Raw genomic sequence first — 11797 nt, 5'->3', positions numbered from 1 at the left:
CACGCATGTAGTATGCCATTTGTCACCACAAGAAGAGATGAGAGTAATCTTTGCAAGGGGTACACTCTAACTAGCGATTTCGGCGCTTAACGCGTCATTTACTTCATAAATTGTACATGGCGCCCACGTGCGTTCTCTGGGCCGACCTATGTAAAACCTCCAGTTTCTGGAAGCATCTGCATTTTTTTGTGTGGTTTCCACTAGTTCTTCTATGTGTTTGCTTGGACGTTTTTTTTTTCTGTTGTATTTTCTTACTTTTTCTTTTTTTACTTCATTTTTCTTTTCACGTTTTAATTTTGTGAACATTTTTAAAATTGATAAACTTTTTCAAGTTTCAAGAACTTTTTCCAAATGTGAGGACTTCTGAAATTCATCAACATATTTTCAAACCTTGATTTTTTTTTCTAAGCCATGAACTTGTTTTGAATCCATGAAATCTGCAAAAAGTTTCAAAATAATGAATGTCCTTCAAACTCAGGAGTTTTTTTTCAAATCCATGTACTTTTTTCAAATTCATGAACCCTTTCCAGATCCATGATTTTTTTCAAATCTTGATTTTTTTTAATTTGCGTATTTCTTCAAATCTTGTTTTCTTTCCCAAAAGTCAACGGTCAGTTGGTCAGCACTCGGGCGAGGGCACCTGCGAGGGAGAGCAATCTGGGCCGTGGCCCGCTTAAGCTGGCGCGTGAGCGCTAATTAGCTAGCAGGCGCTTAAGGCGCCAAACAAGAGATCTCATGCATTTTCCTTGGTTCACATGTATCAAGTTTCAGAGGGCAAATATTGCTCAGCCATTGGCCCATACGAGATATGCCAGCCACGTGTCATGGAGATACTGGTGCATCCAATTCACACATGCAATTTAGTATCACCTCGAGTAGCTTTTTTTGGAAAATGATCAGATATATTATAAAGATTCACCGGAAGTATAGAGAACCTCAAACATAGTAAAAATTACATCAAGATCCATGGCCCATTGAACGACCATTACCGCCACAACGAGCCCTAAGGACCGCCCCAGAGCCGCGATCTGAAGAACTTGACACCGGCGTACGTACAAAAATATCTGTATTCTCTGGTTGGAGATATTTATAAATGTAAAGTAGGATACACCTTAGGTAAAACCGGCCCCTTTCTTTAGGCCAGTAGGATTCAGATTATATACAAAATCACTTGTACAGATTGAAAAAAAAAACAGGCGAATTCCCTGCTAGTATTGCTTCATATACAAAAACCACTTCAGATTAGAGTCCAGGAGAGGGTACTAGCACTGCCATGCTCCATCCTGTGAGCCTCATCGTCGTCATAATCCACCGCGTCTCCCCTATCCAGATATATCACCATCACCCAGACTACAACCCCCGCTTCACCCTCACCCAGGCACACCAGCCACCACCCATTTCTGTGCACCGCAAACAATAGCCTACCACTCTCTTCCAAAGCCACAAGCCTTCCGCAGTTTCGTGTATCATCAGCATATGAAATTTTTGTCAGCCACCACCTCCTGGTACCATCACCATATGGAAAATCTGTCAGCTACCAACAAGTCCCACACTATTGGACACACACAGCAGAAGAGAAAAGAGACTTCCTGTGCTACACGAGCCTGTCTTTCCTGAGGGATAAACATAGATAGACAATCCAATCCACATGTTCCTCCGGTGGTGTTCGTTGGCTCACTAAAGATATGAGGAACATTTAGCAGCCCCGGCCACGGCCACGGCCATTTACACGTGCTCCTTCCTCCTCCCAGCTCTGCTTTTGCAGCTGTTCTGTGATGAGCAGAGCCAGAGCTGCCTGGCCTTGCCCTCCTCCTGCCGGTCGAGGCCGGAACGGACAGTGATGAGTGCACGGAGTCATGCTTGTGAGACTCGGATTCGTGGTATTAGCAACCTTCGCCGCGTTCACTCTTAAGCGAGGCAAGGGGCCTAAGAAAGGTACTCCTCTAGTTCTCCACTCCGTCAATGGTTCCTTCTGTCCATCTGAATTTCTCGCTCAAGCTTATGCCTGGCCTCTTTCAGACAATGGCCAAGCGGGCAAGAGGAAGGAGAAGGCTCGGCATACTGGACATGTATGTACACGCATCCACTGCCCGCAATTTACAGCAAAGAACTATTGGTTCTGCGTCTTGTTCATCGCTTCTGCTGATTATTTCAGGGGGAGAAAGAAGACGAGGAGGAAGAGGTTAAGACGATCAGCGGCATAATCAACTCGGCCCTGTCGGTGGACGACGACGATGAGGACGACATGTTCTCGGAGATCGAGAGCCTCCTGGGCGGGGAGGTCGACATCCCGATACCGGGTGACAGGTACGACGTCAAGGAGCGGTCCCGGTACAACGCGCACATGGCCAACAACGCCGCCGAGATGGAGCGGCTGCGTGGCCTGGTGAGGGAGCTGGAGGAGCGGGAGGTGAAGCTCGAGGGCGAGCTGCTCGAGTACTACGGCCTCAAGGAGCAGGAGACCGACGTCTCCGAGCTGCAGAAGCAGCTCAAGATCAAGACGGTGGAGGTCGACATGCTCAACCTCACCATCAGCTCGCTGCAGGCCGAGAGGAAGAAGCTGCAGGAGGACGTGGCCCGCGGCGCGGCCGCCAAGAAGGAGCTCGACGCGTCCAGGAGCAGGATCAAGGAGCTGCAGCGGCAGATACAGATGGAGGCCAACCAGACAAAAGGCCAGCTGATGCTGCTGAAGCAACAGGTGATGGGGCTCAGGGCCAAGGAGGAGGAGGTGGCCAAGAAGGACGCCGAGATCGAACAGAAGCTCAAGAAGCTCAAGAACCTGGAGGTGGAGGTGCTTGAGCTGAGGAGGAAGAACAAGGAGCTGCTGTATGAGAAGAGGGATCTCATGGTGAAGCTGGATGCAGCACAAGGAAAAATAACAGAGGTATAGCACTACTCTGTTACTATTACTCTGCAAAGTTTGTAAAGCCTTTTGCATTTTAGTTCATGACACAAGAATATTCAGCAGCAGTTTTTTTTAGCCTAATCATTTGCATGGTCCTAGACGGTCCAAGTTTCTGTGGCAGGCTAGCAGTGGTTCTGCTACGTTTGTTGGGTTTGTCTCTACCCGTGTAGTGTACAGGCCTATCCTCTTACTTTGTCTCTAGTTCAAATTACGATTTTGCTTTTGTTCTCACATGTAAAAGGTAGGGACCTAATGATATGCACTCTCTTTTATATTGCTTTTTTCCTAAAAAAAACCAATCAATAAGACTCATGAGACGGACCGCAAGTTTTGACTTTACTCTTAAACATGACAGCATGATTTTCACCATAACATTGTTATCTGGGCAAGAAATTGAACGGTTTGCTCCTATCAGGATAAATGCAATTTTCTTCCCTGTTCAGTAGAACAAACAGTCAGCTGAGGTGCTTTTCTATATTGAGAGAATGAGAGTTAGTATTTCAGATCCAAATCACAATCCCAGAAGTTCCACAAATGAAGAATGCTACTTAGTAATTAATTTTTAGCCAAGTGTCAGATTGTATTTAATACTTTTTCATGGCATACTTCCTCAATAATGTACATATGACATACCATCATCAATTCATCATGCAGAGTGATGTAGTTGCCCATGCAAGAGAGGAGATCAACAACCTGAGACATACAAACGAGGACCTGACAAAGCAAGTGGAAGGCCTACAAATGAACAGATTCAGTGAAGTAGAAGAGCTGGTGTACCTGCGCTGGGTCAACGCCTGTCTGCGATTCGAGCTCCGCAACTACCAGACACCATCTGGGAAGATCTCTGCCCGCGACCTCAGCACGAAGCTCAGCCCAAGGTCGCAGGAGAGGGCCAAACAGATGATGCTCGAATTCGGGTCTGAACGAGGCCAGGGCGACACTGACCTTGACAGTGTCTCCTCCGCACCTTCTTCCCCCAGAAGCGAAGACTTCGACACCGCCTCGATCGACAGCTCTTCCAGCAGATACAGCTTCCTAAGCAAGAGGCCGAACCTGATGCAGAAACTCAAGAAGTGGGGAAGGAGCAAGGATGACGGCAGCTATCTGTCATCCCCGTCCTCGCGGTCCCTGACCAGTAGCTCTCCGAAGAGGAGCCAGAAACCAAAGGGGCCCCTGGAGTCTCTCATGATCAGAAATGCAGGAGATGGTATGTCCATTACAACATTTGGAAAAAGGGACCAAGAATCCGGTGACGCAGATGATGCAAATGTTGCATCTTCATTCCAGTTGATGTCGAAGAATGTCGAAGGCTTTGCTGATGAGAAGTATCCCGCTTACAAAGACCGGCATAAGCTTGCGACGGAACGGGAGAAGGCGATCAAAGAGAAGGCCGAGCAAGCCAGGGCACAAAGGTTTGGTGGTGGCTATAGTTCAGTTCTGGTTCCCTCCCCGAGAGCTGCACTCCCCCCAAAACTCGCTCAAATAAAGGAGAAGAAGGCCCCTGCAGTTAATTCTGAACCTGGTGAGCAATCTAGTGATATCCCGAACAACCCCCTGGCTGTCACCCAGTTGAAGCTTGCCCAAATTGAGAAGAGGGCCCCAAGAGTCCCCCGTCCACCACCCACGGCATCGGCCGCTGCTGCTTCAGGAGCTACCAGTACCGCGAGCGGTGCACCACCGATGCCGCCACGCCCACCAGGTGCACCTCCTCCACCACCACCTCCAGGGAGACCCGGTGGCCCTCCGCCGCCGCCGCCGCCTCCCGGCTCTCTATCCAAGAGCCTTGCTGGTGGTGACAAGGTGCACCGTGCTCCGGAGGTCGTGGAGTTCTATCAGAGTCTCATGAAACGTGAAGCCAAGAAGGACACCACCTCTTTGGGATCAAAAACATCGAATGTTTCTGACAACAGAAGCAACATGATCGGAGAGATTGAGAACAGATCAACATTCCTATTAGCTGTAAGTATCTTCAGATGGCCCGCCTTGCATAAAAATCCTGCCAAATCCATGCCGTCCATCATTAGTGCAGATCATTGTAGGCAGTAGGTATAACTTCAATATAATCAGCTCATTATGACGAATATTGTCAAAAACATGGAATGTTTCAGGTCAAAGCTGATGTGGAGACACAAGGAGAATTTGTTGAGTCCCTGGCAAGTGAGGTCCGAGCAGCAAGATTCGCGAATATCGATGATGTCGTTGCATTTGTACACTGGCTGGATGAGGAGTTGTCATTCTTGGTAAGACCCCATTAATTTATCCATGTTAGATATTGTACTTAGGCTGCACATGATCAACTACTAAAAAGATCAATTAACCTTTCTTTTAGGTTGATGAGAGAGCAGTGCTAAAGCATTTCGATTGGCCAGAGAGCAAAACTGATGCATTAAGAGAGGCCGCCTTTGAGTATCAGGACCTGGTGAAACTAGAGAACAAGGCCACATCCTTTGTCGACGATCCAAAACTTCCATGTGAAGAAGCTCTAAAGAGGATGTATTCGTTGCTTGAGAAGTAAGTGCCTTCTCTGAACTAGTATGTTCCCAAACAGCATAGTTCTTCAGAGTAAATCGGTAATAATTTTTCAGAAAATAATTGGCAATATTTTGCGAATTCCAAGATGTTTGTGATAAGTATTGGTTTACCCTAAGAATCATAATTTCAGTGAACTAATTAGTGTCATACTTCTGACAGAGTGGAGCAGAGTGTTTACGCACTTCTTCGTACAAGAGACATGACCACCGCACGGTACAAGGAGTATGGAATACCAGTCGATTGGCTATCTGATTCAGGAAAAGTTGGCAAGGTGTGCATCTCTAGACTACTTATGCTGGCAGCCTTACTTACTTGAAAGAGCATACAATTACTAATTCATTATAAAGATGTATAAGTTTTGAATCGGAATATGCAATAAGATTTGAATCAAAGTTTAACTTCATATGTTGGTTGCAGATCAAACTGGCATCCGTTCAGCTTGCAAAGAAGTACATGGAGAGGGTCACCTCGGAGCTCGACGCGCTGCAGGGCACCGAGAAAGAGCCCAACAGGGAGTTCCTGCTTCTCCAGGGCGTCAGATTCGCTTTCCGAGTTCATCAGGTATGTACTTCTTATCAACAATATGAGTATTTACAGGCAAATGGAAATTTCAAATCGAGAGCTTACGGTTCGCCATTGCGCAGTTTGCCGGAGGCTTCGACGCGGACAGCATGAAAGTCTTTGAGGAGCTGAGAAGCAAGATGAGCAGCACGCAGGCACCCGCTCCACCGGCATCTGACACATAGTGCGGAGTCTTCAGGTTAACTTCGAGGGCACAACTAGTTGGCTAGCTAAACTGTACAAAAGAGAAGTGTAAATTCCAGTGTTGTCTTAATCAAGTTGTATATGTCAAGTCTACAGGTTCAGATCATACTATAAGCATACCAGATTTTTTGTCCAAGTTTGTTTGTTCGGCTGCAATTCTGTAACCGGGCAGTTTGTAAAAAGTGAACCACAGTAATGAGATACTACTACCTAGTTTTTGCTACTTCCAATCTGGCAATCTGTTGCAGTTGAAATGTCTGCATCAGTCTTGAGAGAAAAACTCGTCAGATTAAAATGCCTAGAACTCAATCCGGCGAGCTCCCTAGGACGGGCGGGTAATGCTAATATCATACGCAATGTATGCAAAACCGGAGTAACTTGTGCTGAAGAGAAGGATTCTTACATGGCACCGGTGGGCAGAACAGCAGAAACCCAACGTGGCGAGGTACTGCAGGGCTATGTGGCCGGAGCGACCCTGCGAACAAAACAACAGAAGGTGGCTGCGCCAAAGCAGATTCCAGTTGAGTTAGGTGCCGTGCTCTGGGCCGGGGAGCGAGCCGGGAGAAGGTGGAGTTTGCGGCGCCGCCGTCTGAAGGCCGAGGGAGAGAAAGAGGGAGAAGAGAACCCACCGCGTGGAATGGGGCGGCTGCGCTCGGTTCGCCGGAGCTGCTTCGGCTTGCGTCAACGCTCAAAAACGACGGAGAACTGGGGGAATCAGGTGGCAGCGCCGCCGCCGGGAGGGGAACCTGGCCGGCGACAATGGCCAGCAATAGTACTCTCTTTCTCCTTTTCTTTTTCTGTTTTCACTCGGCGGCGTAGACGGGGTTAGCTATGGGCCTTCTGGGCGCGCAATGGCCCGCGAGGCAAAAACACCTTCCACAAAACCAGGCCACCTGGGAACCAACTTGGACGGTTAGGTGGACACTCGCATTTATTCTTTATTCGAGGATTTTCGGCGATGCGTGTTCAGGTGGAGGAGATGTCCCCGTCGACTACGAGGCACCTACGATGACTTCGTAAAATCTCAAGATGATATGCCGGCTCAGTGTCTCGGAGGTGCTCATAGGGGTAGGGTATGCATGTGTGCGTTCATCGGGGTGAGTCTACGCGTGTATATATGAGCGTTTGCGTCTGTACTGTGTTAAAAAAAACCAACCCACCTTTTCCTTAAAAAAAACTAAACCGGCCACCTACCATGTGTGAAAATGGTGCACGGACCATGGTGAAGGCGCCAAGTAATCTAGGCCATTCTTCCCCCTCCCCCTCCACACTCTCGACCCCATCCTCGCTGTCGGCACCCAGTTCCGGCTGCAACACCACCACCCAGGCGCATCCACCAACTTCTCCATCGCCGCCGCATCCACCGAGGTCAGTGTCTGTGGCCACTCATCGTTGTCGTCGTAGCATGAGAAGGGACACCTGCCAAGGGTCGCTGGCACCGCCCTCGCCTCCATGGTCACCATCGGAGGGCTACGGCGTCAATAGACCTGCTGCCCTTCATCGGCCGCGGCTCGACCACGCCCTCCTTCATCGCTGCCCGCAAGGTGTTCAGCCTTTTGGCCACAAGGTACCATGGTCGAGAGCTCGGATGAGTTCTTCTACGATAATATCATATATTCGTTGGACGATTCCTTGTCCAACGACGAGGACTTTGTGGTTGCTACTATGATCATCAATGAGCACATTTCTAGGATGCTGCCAATGTTTATGGGGTTGATTCCGGACCATGCTCCGACATTGAATCATAATAGAGAGAGCGGCCGTTGCCTATTCTATAGCGATTATTTTCAGTGCACGCCCCCACTCTTCAATACCAAGCTTTTCCGACGACGCTTTCGGATGGCGAGACATGTGTTCAACTGTATTTGGGAGGGAGTGATGGAGTATGGTTACTACAAGAATGATGCCCTCGGAAGGGTTGGCTTCTCCTCTTATCGGAAATGTACTACAACTATCCGGATGCTTGCATAAGGAATCCCCGGTGATCTTGCAGATGAGTATATCCGCATGAGTGAGTCCACATGCCTTGCATCATTGTACCGATTCTACAAAGTTGTGATTGCAGTATTTGTTCCAGAGTACTTGAGAGAACCAAATGCTGCAGATACAACTCGATTGTTGGCAATCAATGAATCCATGGGCTTTTCATGGATGTTTTGTTGCATAAATTTACTAGAAGTGGAAGAGTTGTGCATTTGCTTGGCAGGGTAGTATAAGGGGCATGTTAAAGCTTGCACGGTCATACTTGAAGCTGTGGCATCACAAGATCTTTGGATTTTGCACTTTTTCTTCGGCATGGCAGGTTCTCACAATGACATCAACGTGTTTCCGCAGTCTCCAGTGTCCGCACGACTTATAGAAGGCAACTGTCCGGAGCTCAACTTTGAGGTGAATACAACAAAGGATACTACCTACTTGATGGCATCTATACTTAGTGGTCAACACTTATGAAGACAATCTTTAAGCCGGTAGGAGAGAAGCGGGTTAGGTTTGCCCAAGCACAAGAGAGTGCTAGAAAGGATGTGGAGTGTGCTTTCGGTGTGCTTCAATCTTGATGGGCTATTGTTCGGCATCCTACTAGAACATGGAGCCAACATAAGATGTTGAATGTGATGACTGCTTGTGTGGTAGATGTGGAATATGACGACTACTTGTGTGATCATACACAACACGATAGTAGAGGATGAGCATGATGGACCGGCAATGTTTGCAGATTTCATCCAATTTCATCATGAAATATGTGATTGGACAACTCACATTCAAATGCAAAATGATTTGATTGAGCATATATGGACTCACCTAGGCAATCAATAGATGTATCAGATTTTTTTATTTGTATTTGTGACAATTTCAAATTCATTTGGTAGTAACTATGAGATTTTTGTTTGGTTGTAGCTATGATGTATTCATATGCATAGAATGTTAAAATTTGAAGAAGAATTAAACAGGTGGAGCGGACCAAATGGGTCGGCCGGATGGGCGCCCTAGTAGGGATATCGCTGACGAGGGCAAACACCGCCCCTTCAGCCAACCCAAACAAACAAAAAAGGGGATTGCGTTGGCCAGTTGGAGTTGGCCTAATAGGGTTCAAGTCATAGACTTGACACCGGTGCTCACATTTCCCTGGATTTATTTCGGGCCTTTCGACGATGTGTGTTCAGTAGGAGGAGACGTTCCCATTAACTATGAAAGCTCTGCAAATTGGGTTTATACTGAGTTTAGTTCGATTTGCTGCGGTCTGCTCCAATTTGGTACTGATTTGTGAAAAAAGTAAAGTGGTACTAGTTTGTCATCCTAGCCCTAATTATGGTACAAACGTGCAATTAACTCAGTACGAGGAGACCTTTTGGTCGACTACGAAGACTCTTATCTCGTCTCTTAGAGGTGCTTGTAAGTATACGGTGATGTGTGTACATTCATAAAGATGATTGTAGGTGCATATGCATAGTGTATGTGCCTATACTGTGTTAAGGAAAAGGCAGTGCCGTGCATTTGTGCTACACGGCAGCAACCACGAACTCGCCAAAGCTCTGCCGCGCAACACATCGTCGGTACGTGCGCGTACCTCAGTGGATCTCCACGACTCTCCACCGAGGCCACGCCGCTCGTCGCCCACGTCTCCGGCCGGCGTCACCAGCAGGATGCCCAAAAGGAGATCGAGGCTGTGAACAGTGCCGCCGGCGCAACGACAAAGCATGTACGCAGGCATGCCTGGCCACCCGTCGGCCGTGGCCTGCTTGGCATCGCCGTGTCAGTGTCACACTCAGCCAGCAGCGCCTCGAACCGTCGCCCCCGCCGCACACGTGCCGCACCAGATGCCCACTCAACGGCATCACGCCAGCAGCATATCCTGCCGTGCCGCCGGTAAAAACTACAGTAAAAATGGAACCCGATCCGCGGAGCACGGTGGAATATAGACAAGGGGGCAGAGCCGAGCAGAGCAACCCCGTCCGTCGTCGCACACACGTCGCGCATGCACGGTCGGCGCCCCGGCCACGTGCCCGCGCGCCCGCGTCCCTCTCCGCCCCTTTAACTCCTTCCCCCGCCATGCCGTCTCCTTCTCCCCCAGCTTGGCCTAGCTGCCACCACTCTTCCTCCTCCTCCTAGGCTAGCTACCTCCCGCTCACACCCTCCTCCCATGGCGGATCGGCATGGCGAGGGCGGCGTGGCCTCGGCGCGGCGGCCGGGGCGCACGGACCTGGACGACCCGTCGACGACGCTGCTGCAGCGCGTGCAGGCGCACCTCCCGAACGCGACGCAGGTGGTGGGCCTGCTGACCCTGCTGCTCGCCGGCGCGGCGCTGCTGGTGCTGGCGGGGCTGACGTTCACGGGCGCGGTGGTGGCGCTCGTCTTCCTCGGCCCGCTGGCGCTGCTGACCAGCCCCATCTGGGTGCCGTTCTCGTTCGCGCTCCTGGTCGTGGCCGTGGCGGCGCTCTCCTTCGTCGGGTTCGCCGTGGCCGCCCTCGCCGCAGCCACCTGGGCGTACCGGTACTTCACGGGGCGGCACCCCGTGGGCGCCGACCGCGTGGACCGCGCCCGCAGCCGCCTCGCCGACACCGCCAGCCACGTCAAGGACTACGCCCGCCGCGAGTACGGCGGATACCTCGGCAACCGCACCAAGGACGCCGCCCCCGGCGCCTAGGCTCGTCGCGGCTAGATCGTTACGATATGTTATTCTCTCTTTGCGTCTCTGTACTCTCCCAGCTGTTGGTAATCTCGTCGTCTTCACGTGTATGAACTACTATTAGTTCCGTTTGTTTGTTAGTTCTTGTCTCGTCCTTACTGTGTAATCAGATCAATCGACGATCATAAGGCGTACCTCCGGCGATCATGTTGATTAATTCCGGCGATGAACTGGTCATGCACTGGCGCTGTAGGTAGATCGTGTTGGACCGACGGCCCTCTTGGCCACGCACTAGCATAGACTGCATAGTGGTGCAAAAAATGTATCGGTTACACACTTACACTCGGATGCAGAGTTCTTCAGATTACACTTGGATGCAGAGTTCTTCAGTTACACTCGGATGCAGAGTTCTTCAGAGGAAACTGCAGGGGATTCAGAGCCTTGGGGACGAAGGAGGAGAGAGGAACAGGGTAGGTCTGGCAACACAATGTCGATCGATCGATGCCTCACTTTCAGCTCATAAATATCGTATACAGATTTTTCATGTGGTATACATCCGTCGTCATAAATGTAGTGTGGACATTTTTCATGTATATACAGGGGGGCGACATTTTCATGTATATTTCCGGACGGCGCTTTTCATCGACTTATGTTTTTCTTTTTTTATTAATATTTCATCAGAGTTATGTGGTTGACAGTATACCTGGCTATGTGCAGCCGGGCCCGGACGGCCTGATCTGGCCGGCCCGAAAAAGCCCAGCCCGACGTTGCTCACGGGCTAGGCCTGGGCCTGGATATTGGGCCCGAAGGCCGGGCTGAGCCCGTCATATTTGCTATTTAGCAAAGAGGCCCAGCCTGAGGCCCTGTGGGCTTTTACATTGACGGGTAGGGCTTAGGCCTGATTTCTACGAGCGACGCACGGTTGCCTGGGCCTGGGTTGTCTATGTCGGGTTTGGTTAGGCCCCCGGCCT

The 11797-nt window shown here is 49.9% G+C and overlaps 2 protein-coding genes and 2 long non-coding RNA genes across 4 annotated transcripts; 2 read left to right on the top strand and 2 right to left on the bottom strand.

The window, feature by feature from the left end:
* Positions 1–1053: 1053 nt before the first annotated feature.
* On the bottom strand, positions 1054–3632 carry LOC120966200 (uncharacterized). Its single transcript, XR_005759421.2, has 2 exons — positions 3539–3632; positions 1054–1502 (listed from the first exon to the last, which is right to left on the bottom strand). It is a non-coding gene; the product is annotated as an uncharacterized lncRNA (long non-coding RNA).
* Positions 1464–6425, top strand: LOC109760103 (protein CHUP1, chloroplastic). The gene is made up of 9 exons (XM_020318942.4): positions 1464–1935; positions 2020–2069; positions 2156–2884; positions 3560–4864; positions 5014–5145; positions 5235–5416; positions 5597–5708; positions 5855–5998; positions 6082–6425. The coding sequence occupies exons 1-9, from the start codon at positions 1857–1859 to the stop codon at positions 6181–6183; spliced, it is 2835 nt and encodes a 944-aa protein (XP_020174531.1). The 5' UTR covers positions 1464–1856; the 3' UTR covers positions 6184–6425.
* Positions 6082–9043, bottom strand: LOC120966199 (uncharacterized). The gene is made up of 2 exons (XR_012188090.1): positions 6832–9043; positions 6082–6702 (listed from the first exon to the last, which is right to left on the bottom strand). It is a non-coding gene; the product is annotated as an uncharacterized lncRNA (long non-coding RNA).
* A 1106-nt stretch (positions 9044–10149) lies between these two features.
* On the top strand, positions 10150–11043 carry LOC109760105 (oleosin G). Its single transcript, XM_020318943.4, has one exon. It carries the CDS (start codon positions 10341–10343, stop codon positions 10842–10844), a length of 504 nt encoding a protein of 167 aa, XP_020174532.1. The 5' UTR covers positions 10150–10340; the 3' UTR covers positions 10845–11043.
* The last annotated feature ends 754 nt before the right edge of the window (positions 11044–11797 follow it).

Source organism: Aegilops tauschii, chromosome 1 (genome assembly GCF_002575655.3).
Source record: "Aegilops tauschii subsp. strangulata cultivar AL8/78 chromosome 1, Aet v6.0, whole genome shotgun sequence".
NCBI classification, from domain to species: domain Eukaryota; kingdom Viridiplantae; phylum Streptophyta; class Magnoliopsida; order Poales; family Poaceae; genus Aegilops; species Aegilops tauschii.
This window is presented reverse-complemented; position numbering and strand designations above follow the sequence as displayed.

What these genes read in the sequence shown, in the direction of transcription:
- LOC109760103 (XM_020318942.4), top strand. Translation starts at nt 1,857, where the DNA reads ATGCTTGTGAGACTCGGATTCGTGGTATTAGCAACCTTCGCCGCGTTC. An exon ending in CACAAGGAAAAATAACAGAG is followed by an intron (nt 2,885 to 3,559) that starts GTATAGCACTAC and finishes TTCATCATGCAG; the next exon opens with AGTGATGTAGTTGCCCATGC. An exon ending in ATGTATTCGTTGCTTGAGAA is followed by an intron (nt 5,417 to 5,596) that starts GTAAGTGCCTTC and finishes TACTTCTGACAG; the next exon opens with AGTGGAGCAGAGTGTTTACG.
- LOC109760105 (XM_020318943.4), top strand. Translation starts at nt 10,341, where the DNA reads ATGGCGGATCGGCATGGCGAGGGCGGCGTGGCCTCGGCGCGGCGGCCG.